This window comes from Anomaloglossus baeobatrachus, chromosome 6 (assembly GCF_048569485.1).
Source record: "Anomaloglossus baeobatrachus isolate aAnoBae1 chromosome 6, aAnoBae1.hap1, whole genome shotgun sequence".
NCBI classification, from domain to species: Eukaryota; Metazoa; Chordata; class Amphibia; order Anura; family Aromobatidae; genus Anomaloglossus; species Anomaloglossus baeobatrachus.
Genome location: NC_134358.1, coordinates 73,070,925 through 73,084,859, shown reverse-complemented (window position 1 = coordinate 73,084,859; position 13,935 = coordinate 73,070,925). Strand labels below are relative to the sequence as shown.

The window sequence follows — 13,935 nt, the reverse complement described above, 5'->3', positions numbered from 1 at the left end:
TCTTACCATACAGCATTTTTTCAACCCCTGCCTAAAACTTTTGCCTTGTATTATACATTTTGGGCACGCTCTTCAAACATGTAAGCCAAATGTTAAGATCGAAAAATCTATTTAAACTAAATTAAAGATAATTCTGCCAAGCACGATCCAAGGAATGGGAAATAAATGTGTGCCAGGAAGCAACTATTTTAATTTGCAATATTCCGGGTCCCTAACTAAAATGCCACTATCTAGGTTAAAAACATCCTTGTCTGGGCAGCTAGACTAAAAATCTAACTTGAAATGCCACTATCTGGACTAACCTCCAGGAGGTTTACCCTAGATAGTGGCATTTTAGTTAGGCACCCGGAATATTGAGATTTACCTTGTCGTTTGGTTTCCGGGCTTACATGCATTGGCCAATTCATAAACTAAAAATCTCATTTTTTCATATAGCAGTAATGCAGTACCAGAGTTCCCTTATACATTGATGGCATTTAGTGTGCGGCTGTATCCATTTTGTATTTGCTAGGTTTTTTCAGCTGGCACCTATACACACTTGTAGGATGTGCAGGTCAGTTTTTTGAAATATTTGCAGTGGTTTAGGGATATTGTCCGTGACGCCACCCACGGTTTGTGGTGAGTTTGTGACATTACCTCTGCTCTGTACGGGGATCCCGGGAGCGTTGACAGGGAGCAGCTGAGATGTTTTCTCCCCTCCGTGGGTAGGGTGGTTTGGTGGTCCCGAGGCCCGGTGGTTGAGGTCAGAAGGTGCGTTGCGGGGCCTGGCCGGGTGCAGGGTTGCGGGGCAGCACAGTGCCAGACGGCACGGTGGTACTTACTCAGCCAGTAACGCACACGGAGTCTCTGGTAAAACAAACGGCTGGATGGACGAGTCCCACAGACGGCTGCGGCGGTCACTCCCGGTAGGTTGGCGGTAACTGTCTCTCCCTGCACCGGTGTTCTGTTCTCGGCCCCAATGGCTTCCCACTGATAGCCCGCTCCCCAGGCGTATGTTGGCTAAGGGAGCCCTTCCTTTGTCCGCAGGCTCTGGCCCTGGGAGCTCTAGCTCTGGCGGTAGCTTTATCTCCCTCACGGTTTGGACGGTTGCCTTCAGTCGGGTCTTTATTGCTGGGAAACCCCGGAGGTTCCCGTCGCTGACGGATTTGACCGGTTTTATGGCGACTTCTAGCCTGGTCGGGGTCCGTAGGCCCTGCCGGATGGTGCTGGCTTTTCTTCGCTCCCCTATCCGGTACCGGCGGGCCACCTCCCGTCTCCGGTCCTTACGGTTGTACGTCAATCGGCCTCTCCTGCAGACGGTCACCACCGTCTGCCAACCTTGCTGTTTCTGTGCCCAGGCCACGTACCCGGACACGGCCAGTCAGTTCCTCCACTACCACTTCCCTAACTGTTCTGCTCTCTAAACTCAACTGCCCTCCTTTTCCCGCCTCCAGGACTGTGAACTCCTCGGTGGGTGGAGCCAACCGCCTGGCTCCGCCCCACCTGGTGTGGACATCAGCCCCTGGAGGGAGGCAACAAAGATTTGTGTCTGACCTTGATGTTCCTAACTGGGGTGTAGGGTGTGTTGTTGCAGTACCTGTGACGTCCTGGCTTGTCCAGGGCGCCACACTTTTATGCCATTGTTAATAAATGGTGCGCTGGATTAAGAAGGTGGATTGAGAATGAAAGAAGTTGGTGCATCTCTCAACTGCCGTGCATCACCACAAAATATGCTCCAGTCAGGGAGTATACCAAGGTCATAATTAATCCGCATTTTTGGTAAAAATTTTAATAATTTTTTTGATGTGCTTAGTCATGATTTCTCTTGATTAAGCCCTGCCCACTTTAAAAAAGATGTGTCTGAGACTGGCGTAGCAATATAAAAAGTCTCTCAAAAAATTTTTGCAACACATTTTGGAACATTTCTAGCAGTTTTACACCAGGAAAATGTTGAAAACAGGTTGATTAATCGGGAGTTGGGACATACAGTATGTGCCAATTTGTAGCCACCCAGTGGATGGAATGTGAACTGCATTCTGTTGATTGTTTTACTAACATTATTATTATTTTATTTTTATTATTATTATTTATTTATAGAGCACCATTGATTCCATGGTGCTGTACATGAGAAGGGGGTTACATATAGAATACATATATAAGTTACAATAGACAGACTAGTACAGAGGGAAGAGGGCTCTGCCCTTGTGGGCTTACATTCTATAGGATTATGGGGAGGAGACAGTAGGTGGGGTGTAGGTTGGGCGGCAGCTCCGCACGGTGGTGGGGCGGCAGCTCCGCACGGTGGTGGGGCGGCAGCTGTGGTGCTGGTGAAGCAGTGAGGTCATTGAAGGTTATAGGCATCTCTGAACAGATGAGTTTTCAAGTTCTGTTTGAAGTTTGCAAGTGTAGTAGATAGTCTGATGTGTTGAGGCAGCGAGTTCCAGGAGACAGGGGCTGCTCGGGAGAAGTCTTTGAGTCGGTTGAGTGAGGAGCGAATGAGAGAGGAGGAGAGAAGGAGATCTTGGGAGGATCGGAGATTGCGTTTTGGAGAGTAGTGAGAAATTAGTTCAGACATATACGGAGGAGATAGATTATGGATGGCTTTGTAGGTCAGTGTTATATATTGTTTTAAATTTGTATTTTGAGAAGAAAAAAACTTTTTTTTGCTGACAGAGAAATAGATGGTTGTCAGGGTGCTATGAAACAGGGCTGCAACTAGGAATTTCAGGGTTCCTAGACTGGCAAAATGTTCTGGCCCCGTCAAGACTCTGCCCAGGCTACACCCCAGCTCTGCCTCCAACCCTCCAACCCTCCACAGTCACACTGCCACTCTTGGAAATCCATGTGTGTGTGTGTATATATATCTACTGTATATATATATATATATATATATATATATATATATATCTCTATATATCTATATATAGTTGTCGCGGGCGGGGAGGATGCCGCCGCTGCTGCGCTCTCGCTAACGCTCGGGTCCGGCGCTGCTGCGGCTGCTGCTGCTCGGTGGTTCGAGCGGTGGGCCGGATCCGGGGACTCGAGCGGCGCTCCTCGCCCGTGAGTGAAAAGGGTGGTTGGTTTGGGGGATTTAGTCCGTGACGCCACCCACGGGTTGTGGTGAATATGGGCACCACCGCTGCTGGTGACGGGGATCCCGGGAGCGATGGTAGGGAGCAGCTGGGATGTTGTTTTCCCCCTCCATGGGTAGGGGTCGGTGGTCCCGGGGCCCGATGATGTGACGGGGAGGTAGGGTTGGTGAGGTGCAGGGTTGCAGGGACAGTAAGAAACATACAAAGTCTTCGGTAAACCAAACGGCTGGATGGACGGGTCCCGCAGCCGGCTGCAGTGTTTCTCCCCGGACAGGTGATGGCGGCTGTCTTTCCCTGCACCTTGATGTTCTCGTTTGACTACTATGGATCCCCAACGGTAGTCCGCTCCCCGGTGTATGGGTACCGGAGGAGCCCGTTTGCCCGCAGGCGCTGGCCCTTGGGTCTCTAGCCTTAGGCGGTAGCTGTATACCCTTACGGTGTGGGCAGTTGCCTTCAATCGGGACTTTTGCTGTTAGGAAACCCCTGGGGTTCCGGTCACATTCGGATTTTATTTTTGTCGGCGGCTCCAAGCCTGGTCGGGGTCCGATGGTCCTGCCTGTGTGTGCTGGCTTCACTTCGCTCCCCGGTCGGTACCGGCGGGCCAACGCCCGACCCCGGTCCTACGGTTAAGCGTTGCTTCACCACTCCTGCAGACGGCCACCAACATCTGCCAACCTTGCTGTCAGTGCCTGGGCCACAAACCCAGACATCCAAGTGCTCACTCCTCTCACTTCAAACTCCAACACTAGACTGTCACTGTTCCCGCTTCCAGGCCTGTGAACTCCTCGGTGGGTGGGGCCAACCGCTTGGCTCCGCCCCACCTGGTGTGGACATCAGACACTGGAGGGAGGCAACAAGGGTTTTGTGTTTGGCTGGTGTCCCTGTATAATGGGGGTGGGGTGTTTGAGTGTTATCTGTGGCGACCTGGCTAGTCCAGGGCGCTATATATATATATATATATATATATATATATTATATATACACACAGTCATAGCCAAAAGTGTTAGCACCCTTAAAGTTGCTTCAGAAAATGTCCATAATATCTTTTACCTCACTTCTGGGAGCACCATAGGACCCGCGACTTGGAGCAGACAGCTCAACCCGGGTTCTTTACAGCAAATGGGATTCAAGGGTCTGCGGAGATTGCAGTAAACACTTGCAGCCCATTCCAGATTCCACCTACATCGGTATTGGAGGGACCCCAACCAGAAAGGACTCACAGTGGGAACACCGGTGCTGACCTCGATTTGCTCGGGATCGGCTGGGGCCCATCACGGCGGTGACCAGCATCTCCCGGGTAAACCAGGACCGTGAGTAAAGAACACCTTGAACCTGCAGAGACTGTGTCCACTTGTCCTTGCCGGCGCCCTGCGCTTCGGCGCCCGCCATTACCATAACCCTCATCATCCTCCCTGGGGCCCACTCCACCTGTGGGGAGCAGAAACATCTTAACTGCTCTAACCATCAGCCCCGGAGGACAGCGACAGCAGCGGCAGCTATTCCCTGGCCGTGTACCGCAGGTGGTGGTACAACACAAATCCTCCACCATCATCCATCACCCCAACCCTTCTTTATTGTATACCTTGGGGCCACAAAACCGGGCAGGGCCACCCGTGACATCCTCAGACCCGACATCACCGAGCCTGACGACGAATAAAGTTAACCCCTTGCCCCGTGGGTGCTACAGAGACCGCCTGAGAACAGAGAGGAGCAAGGAGACAGCCTGAGAACAGAGAGGAGCAAGGAGGAGACAGCCCTAGGGCAGAGAGAAATGCTGAGGAGACAGCCTGAGAACAGAGAGGAGCAAGAAGGAGACAGTCTGAGAACAGAGAGAAGCAAGGAGACGACAGCCTGAGAACAGAGAGAAGCAAGGAGGAGACAGCTTGAGAGCAGAGAGGAGCAAGGAGGAGACAGCCTGAGAACCGAGAGAAGCAAGGAGGAGACAGCCTGAGAGCAGAGGGGAGCAAGAAGGGGACAGGCTGAGAACAGAGAGGTGTAAGGAGGAGACAGCCTGAGAGCAGAGGGGAGCAAGAAGGGGACAGGCTGAGAACAGAGAGGTGTAAGGAGGAGACAGCCTGAGAGCAGAGGGGAGCAAGAAGGGGACAGGCTGAGAACAGAGAGGTGTAAGGAGGAGACAGCCTGAGAGCAGAGGGGAGCAAGAAGGGGACAGGCTGAGAACAGAGAGGTGTAAGGAGGAGAAAGCCTGAGAGCAGAGGGGAGCAAGAAGGGGACAGGCTGAGAACAGAGAGGTGTAAGGAGGAGACAGCCTGAGAGCAGAGGGGAGCAAGAAGGGGACAGGCTGAGAACAGAGAGGTGTAAGGAGGAGACAGCCTGAGAGCAGAGGGGAGCAAGAAGGGGACAGGCTGAGAACAGAGAGGTGTAAGGAGGAGACAGTGTCTAGCAGAGGGGAGCAAGAAGGGGACAGGCTGAGAACAGAGAGGTGTAAGGAGGAGACAGCCTGAGAGCAGAGGGGAGCAAGAAGGGGACAGGCTGAGAACAGAGAGGTGTAAGGAGGAGACAGCCTGAGAGCAGAGAGGAGCAAGAAGGGGACAGGCTGAGAACAGAGAGGTGTAAGGAGGAGACAGCCTGAGAGCAGAGGGGAGCAAGAAGGGGACAGGCTGAGAACAGAGGTGTAAGGAGGAGACAGCCTGAGAGCAGAGAGGAGCATGGAGGAGGCAGCCTGAGAGGAGCATGGAGGAGGCAGCCTGAGAACAGAGAGAAGCAAGGAGGAGACAGCCTGAGAATAGAGAGAAGCAGGGAGGAGACAGCCTGAGAGCAGAGGGGAGCAAGAAGGGGACAGGCTGAGAACAGAGAGGTGTAAGGAGGAGACAGCTTGAGAGCAGAGAAGAGCATGGAGGAGGCAGCATGAGAGCAGAGAGGAGCAAGGAGGAGACAGCCTGAGAACAGACGAGCAAGGAGACAGCCTGAGAACAAGGAGGAGCAAGGAGGAGACAGCCCTAGGGCAGAGAGAAATGCTGAGGAGACAGCCTGAGAGCAGAGAGGAGTAAGGAGGAGACAGCTTAAGAACAGAGTGGAGCAAGGAGGAGACAGTCTGAGAACAGAGTGGAGCAAGGAGGAGACAGCCTGAGAACAGAGATTAGCAAGGAGGAGACAGCTTGAGAACAGAATGGAGGAATGAGGAGACCGCCTGAGAACAGAGAGGAGGAATGAGAAGACCGCCTGAGAACAGAGAGGAGGAATGAGGAGACCGCCTGAGAACAGAGAGGAGCAAGGAGCAGGCATCCTGAGAACAGAGAGGAGCAAGAAGGAGACTGCCTGAGAGCAGAGAGGAGCAAGGAGGAGACAGCCTAAAAACAGATGTAGAGGTGAGCTGGGTGATGGCCAACACTAGACTGAACTTTTGCATGTGTTCCGACCCAGCCGGTGGGTGCAACACTTACTTGGGTCTTCTATGGTGCGTCCGTCAACCCACTGCTGGTTACTGTCGTAGATGTAGAAGGGCAACACATACTGTAATACAGAGACATTCTTTGCAACACAACAACAAACGCTATATTTGAGTTTCAATCTTCTGGACAGACATGGTCACTTTCTTTATACATTCCTGTTCTGCCGCCACCTTACTTTCCGGTACTTTTCTTGCGGTAGGCCCTTCCAGTAGCTGATTTTAGACTCCTGCTTCTCCCAATTCTTGCTTTTCGCATTTTTTTTCTAGTCCGCTTCCAGATCCCTCAGATAGCTTTCTAGTCATCTAAACCTGTATATGGGTCCGTCGGTTCTACACTTCTCCCCAATGCCCAACTGGTCCCTGGACACTCTTATGCCTGTAAAGAGGTGAACTGTAGGCTCCGGACCAGATGGAGGGTACATTCTGGTTCTGCGACAGACTCTAGTACAGACCTCTTCCTTGTTTCAGCAATATTTAGCAGAACTAACTCTGTTGCTATCCCATCTGGCTAACGAACTCTACTCCCACCGGAATCTAAGTTTCCTCGGTTACCGGTTAGGTAATTCTTCCTATTACTAATAAACACACTATATCTTATCCTAAGCCTGAATGTCTAATCATATTAATAGCACCCAATAACTTACACTATAAAATTCTTTACATTGCTATAAAACTCAACTCTAATTCTTATACCTCTATGAGTGTCAAATTACGACTTCTTGTAATATGGCCATGAGCGTGAGTTCTTATGACAGAATTGTAGACTGACACCTATCTGTTTCTTCCTCATTCACGTCTAAGTTTAATGTCCATATATACCACATATATACCATTAAATAAAAAAAAACTTTATTTCCTTAATTTTTTTAAAATGAATATTTATTTATTTTTTTTTACTTAAGAAAAAAACAGCTAAGTAACGTCATTTATGTAAACTTCAAAACCACATTATTTTTGCATACCAGAAATATTCACAGTTTGGAAAATGATATGTCATGCATTAGAAACTGCAGCTGAATCGTTGACATTACAGAATCCTTGCGATGATAAGCGAGTAAAGAAACAAGTGAGGAAAGGGAAGGGGGGCGAGGGGACGGTTGTCTTACAGGTCCGGTAAGGTAATGTTGAAGTCACATATTTCTCTGGAAGAATTAGGTAGATTTCATGTCCTCTTTATAACCATCTTTTTTTTTTATTTTAAAGCTTCTTATTTATATTTAGTAGTAAAAAAAAAAGATTTGTAATAAGTCATGCTCACATGAATTATACACTTGTTAGAATCCCATGTGGTAAAGCATAAAACCATCATTGGGTTTGCTTTAAGTAAATATTTGATCCAAATTCACAAGACATTTACAAAATTTTCAAATACGATCAAAGTTACAGGTGTACAAAGTGGGGAACACTATTCGGAAAGGTCAACTAGAAAGAACTACAGGTCCGTACTACACAGGATGGAGCACAATGATATGAGGTAACCATCCAATTCATTGTAAATCCGTGGAACAATAGAAGAAACTGAACAAAGTGGTGGAAGGAGGCGTGCATTGCAATTAGTCGTGTGTTAGCGAATGGGTTACAACATAACTCTCTGCACTCTCTTCGTCAAGGACCTCATTGGGGTTAAGAGTAGAGATGAACGAACCCGAGGTTTGGTGTTCGTACTGAACACCGACTTTACAAAAAAAATCAGGGTTCGGGTTTGGATGTGCTTTACGTATGCAAATCCCTCACTGTGCTTGGGTACGCTCGGTGCTCAGCCCAGTGCGAGCGGCTTGCAGTGGTTGATCGGCTCTCACTGGGGGTAATAACAGTATGATTGGATGTAGTGTGCACCCAAAGAAAGCTGGAAAACCCTACCTACCCGCTCTCGGAAGTGATCTATTTTTGGCAGGCTGCATGTGTGCAGAGATCTGAACTGTCCAATTAGTGACTTCCATTGGGGTTCAGGTCAAGTCCAGGTCCCAAACCGAACTTTTTCAAAAGTCCGGCTGAACCAGCTGAACCGAACATCCACGAGTCCACTCATCTCTAGTTAAAGGGAACCTGTCATCAGATTTGGTGAATATAAGCTGCGGCCACCACCAGTGGGTTCTTATATACAGCATTCTAGAATCCTGTATATAATAGCCCAGGCCGCTGTGTACAATGTAAATAACACTTTTATTATACTCTCCTATGGGACGGTCCAGTCCGATGGGTGTCGCTGCTCTCTGATAATAATAATTTTATTCATTTATATAGCGCTATTAATTCCACAGCGCTTTACATACATTGGCACTGATCCGGTGCCTCCTCTCTGCAGTGATCTCTGTATTGCTTCTGCTAAGGCCCGTGTGCATGACGAGTCCTACGTCATCCACATGAGCCAGCATTGAGGTCCTGCATAGGTGCACTTTGATCTGCCTTGCTAAAAGCAGATCAATGTATTGTAGTGTGCATGCGTGGGCGGTATTTAACCTTTCCTCATGCCTGTGCATTACAGTACTTTGATCTGTCCTCAGCTGGGCAGATCAAAGTGCGCCTGCGTAAGACTGCAATATTGGCCTCTGTGGATGATTTGTTCTAGGTAGGAGGATTGCGCCCGCTGCAGAGAGGAAGCGCCAGACCGAAGAGCAGCGACACCCATCGGACCCGACCACCCCTTAGGTGAGTATTATAAAAGTGATTTTTATTTTCTACAGCGTGGCCTGGGCTCTTATATATAGTATAATACTGTATATAAGAGCTCACTAGTGGTGGCCGCAGCTTATAGGGGCCAAATCTGGTGACAGGTTCCCTTTAAGCGCAATGCGGTAACCCATAGTAGCTAATCAGCTACCTGTTTGTAGGAAAGAACAGAGGGTTGATACTTTTTATGTATTTCATATATTTGAGCACCAAATATGCTCATGGGAATATACATCGGGGAGATTTCTCATCATATTTACTTCATGTTTTTGGAATAAACTGAATAATATTCATAAAGCCCCTGCACCACAAACATTTTCAGGTCTTCAAAGTATAAAAATGTTATTCTCCATTTCTCTAGTTTATGTTTTGAGACCGAACAATATTCATTTCTATGTACTGTTGCTAGTGCAAAGTATTGGTGGTAGAGATGGGTACGCCACTGGTCTCCAAGATCTACTTTCTTCATAACTATAGGCAGATAAGGAAATTATGAACCGATATTTGTGCATGTACTAAGATATATGGATGCTGTTGGGTGGACACTTATAAACCAACACCTCTCCCATCCATGGTAGCCAAAGCCAAAACGTTAGGACCAAAAGTTTAATATAGAGTATAATGATAAGTTGCTTTGTTCAATGACATGCGCCCAAACTTGCCAACTCTCCTACAAGAGAAGGGAACCCTTCTTGAACGCCTGGTGAATCTCCTGGCCAATTCTCAAGCCACTCAATTCTTTGTGACAAGCATTACGTCTGGAAAGTTACTTCCACGTGGAAAACTTGGAAGAGGTTGCGAAGGGGGGCGTGGAAAGGCTTTACCTTAGAAAGCAATGTGACTACGGCAAGTGATGCTGTTAGTCTCTCAGAAGTTGGCAACTATGCATAAATCCAATATGTAGAATGTACAGAACCATGTTCATTTATAGCAAGCAATAAACTAATTTTGCCCAAAAAAGAACAATTGCCGTCTGTGTGGACCACAAAGCCACCAATCATATCAGATGTCATGTTTACATCTATACTAGATCTTTACTAAGCTGATATTGCAGGAAAGGATACCATTATATTGTTGGACAAGTGTTATTCCGAAAAAGTTCAAGTTATCACTTGCGCATGCGTATTTTAAATTATCACCTCATGTCAAAACCCCATTTTCAGAAATGGTGGTGGTCCAACTACTGAGATACCATGTAGGATACCATGTATCAGAATGCAGGGGAGGCTGCGCATGCGCACCACCGCACTGCTTGGTGTCTATAGGACTGCTGGACAATGCCAAACGTTGTCCCCGGCAGTTACATAAACAATTAATGGACAAAAAGCGAATATACCCAGCCTCTGCTCCATTCTAATGGTGCATTTCAGAGCCCTGGTTTCAGGACTTCTATCGGTCTGACCCCTAATGAGCACCACAACTTGCACATTGGGAATAACCCCTTAAAGGGGCTGTCCAGGATTATAAAATAGAGTCTGTGAGTGAAATGGGGCTGAGTTGTATTTTTTGTAGTCAAGGAGAACTCCTTTAAATGCAGCTCCATGATCGATTGATGATGGGATGATTTAGGAAAAGCTGCACTCGCAGGGGGTTGAGCCCGATGGCCCTTGAGGTCCCTTCCAACTCTACCATTCTATGATTGATATTAACATCAATAATTGTGGTACAGTCAATGCCAATGGTAAGGAAATTAAAAAGTGTCCTTTTTTAGAACAGAACTAGTATTATTTTAAAGGATTAAAATTATTTTTATTTCTATACTTCTTAGTCAGTAAAACCAGATAGTGATACATATGTTTTTCTAATCTGATTTATTTTTCAATTCTTATTTTATCGTCTGTACAAAATATGGGGACGTCCATTTTGCCTTAGCCGAGGTTTACAGCATTCAAAGAAATGTTTTAAGGGGAATCCGTCACCCTTTTGAGTTTTTTTGTTGCTAATATGGGCATAAAGGTTAAATTAGTCATACCTATGTGCCTCCTGGATGAGGGGTCATTTGGCAAAAATCCTTTCTTATATCTTTTATCTTCCAGGCTATGGGGTGTGCGCTGCATGGAAGATAAGCCGGCCTCCAGTCTTCATCATACAGGATTCTGCCCTCCCTTCTCTTTAGTGTTCCTGTGACGTCAGGTGCGCGGCTGGAAATCTCACGCGTGCGCATTGTCTGCCATCCCTCCCTGCACTGTTCAGCCCTTCTGTGTGCAAAGGCCTCAATTTTGCTGTGCGCAGGCGCCGGGGAGTCACTGCTGCTTTACAGTGCAGAGAGGGCAGCAGGCAGAATGCGCAGGCGCAGAATATCACAGGAACACTAAAGAGAAGGGGAGAAGGAATCCTGTATAATGAAGACCGGAGGCCGCTTAGCTATCGGGCAGCACACGCCCCATAACCTGGAAGATAGAAGATATAAAAGAGGAATATGCCAAACAACCCCTCATCCAGGAGTCAAACAGGTATGGATAATTTCATCTTTATGGTACCTGCTTACCCATATTAATAGTTAAAAAAAACCCACAAAAGTGTAACAGATTCCCTTTAAAGAAGCCACGTAAGCAATCAGAAACAATACCCTGGATTTATCATTGACTTCAAGGAGAGAATGCTGTGGCTATGCCCTGTGATCTGTGCAGAGGTTATTATGCAGGAAAGGGGAGGAGGTAAGCTTTGACCCTTACTTAGTGTGACCTTGTGTTATCTATATATAGGTGATATTTGATAACAGATTCCTTTTCAGAAATATATGTTTTAGAACTAGTCATAAAAAATGCGGGAAGGAGGTAAGAACAGCCATGAGCACATTTCTGGTTCCAAAATATAATTGGCAGTCGTCTTAAATCCATTCAATCAATTTAAGGAGGTTGTTTATTCTGCCCCATTCCCAAAAAAGATAGGACTAAAAATAAAAGAGGCTTCGGTTTCTCGTTATCTTCTGATCTACCTTCTTAGGCCGGTGTCCCACTTGCGATTACAGCGCGTATATCTCGCTCGAGTTTCACGGTGTATCACCCGTCGCGGACTCACACGCTGCTCACAGGAGCGGGTCGGCTGCATAGAGATGCATGCAACTGACCCGCTCCTGTGAGGAGAGTGTGAGTCCTTGACGGGTAATGCACCATGAAACCTGCGCGAGATATATGCGCGGTAATCGCAAGTGGGACACCGGCCTCAGACAAAGGCATCAAAACAGTTTCTCAGTTGGGTCTCATGTTGGAGCCTATTCCCATGGAAGGACCCTAGTATGGTTATTTCTAGAAATGAAGAAATTGGTCGATGAATCATTCAATTTGTAATATGGTAAATGAAATGACAAGAAACATCAGGCTTTACTCCAATACTAGGCAAACACACACATCCCATCTTGCTAATGAAGTGCATCAGTAATGATGCTGAGTGCTATTAAAATAGTCTGAATCTACTACTCTCCTCCTGACGCCAGTTTCGTATAAACTGTGCAAAGTTTGCAGCCTCCACATTTTTATTGCAGTTATTGCATAACGTACTGATCTGATAATGAACCTTTCATTTACTCTGTTTGTAACCATGTAAAAAACCAATGCTTCTGAGACTAGACCTTATATAAGCTAAGATGTATGGACTCGGAGGCACAAGGTGCTGCCTTTTTTGCCTCTTTGAGGTCCAAAGTCCCTAGTGAAAAAGTATTAATTATCTATGACTGCCTCCACTGGGAATGGGTCTTTTTGTGCTTAGGATGAAGAAACTCTGCAATGCTAGTAGCACTAACCAATGTAGGTACTTTCCTAATCCACAGAAACCACTTATCTTCAAGCTATAGATCTCCAGCTGTTGGAAAACTACAGCTCTGCGCATGCCTTTACAGCCACACATTGGAGACCACCGATGGAAAATATCACATACTGTACTTCCACTGTCTAAAACAGTTAAGAAGTTATTGAATTAGGCAGGCCAAATCTTAAAAACAGTCTCCTAATATTTGTTTTTCAGCTCCCCCAAAAAAAGTCCATGGGTTGTGACGGAAGTCTTTGTTATCCATTTACATAGTAAAATGGTAAGAATACCCGGCGCAAATGTACAGAAGTGTCCCAACAGTGACAACATTCACCATTCTTTGTCATCCAAACGAAAGATATCGTACAAGGAAGTAGATATGTTTGGCCATAATGTGTCAACACCACAACAAATTTAATTTTGGCAAAAAATAAAAAGAAAGAATAAAAATTGACGGGGTTTTATCCAAAAAATAAAGTAAAATGTTCAGAACTGTCCGGCACTGCTTGGGTCACACTGAAGTAGGCGGACGATTGATGGATCGCTTTTTGCTCCTCTGATAAACTCCTCCAGTGACAATTTCCCTGCAAAAAAAAGCATAATAATGAGTTATTTCTTTTTACTTAAACAATAACCGTTGTTTACATTTTTTATGAAAAAAGATTGTGCAATTTTGTAATATAACTTATCAGAGAAATCTGCTTTTTTCTTCTAATAGACTGATCTTTCAATCTTAGTTCGCAGGTAAAATATGTATTCAGTGAAGACAGATTTTCCCATTACTGAAATAGGAGATGGCAATTGGTGCTTAAAATGATATTTACTATGGGGTTTCATTAACAAACTTGCATCACTTGCCTTTTATTGTACTTTTTATTCCTGAATGCAGAATGAGTTAACTGAAAATTCATCACTGAGCTTGTTCTGACTGAGAATTTGTAACTTTTTAATCTGTATTTTTCTGACCTCATCACAGGTGATTTATGACCACATCAAAGTTGTGTGTGTAGGGAACATAAAAGGACCTACAAAAGCGGA

General features: G+C 46.3%; 1 protein-coding gene across 1 annotated transcript in view; it reads right to left on the bottom strand.

The window, feature by feature from the left end:
• Nucleotides 1-7,341: 7,341 nt before the first annotated feature.
• Nucleotides 7,342-13,935, bottom strand: part of NCALD (neurocalcin delta) — a 159,376-nt gene continuing 152,782 nt past the window's right edge. The window contains exon 4 of the mRNA XM_075353033.1: nucleotides 7,342-13,481. Within this exon, the coding sequence (XP_075209148.1) occupies nucleotides 13,384-13,481 (98 nt within the window). The 3' untranslated portion in view covers nucleotides 7,342-13,383. The remainder of the gene's footprint in view (nucleotides 13,482-13,935) is intronic.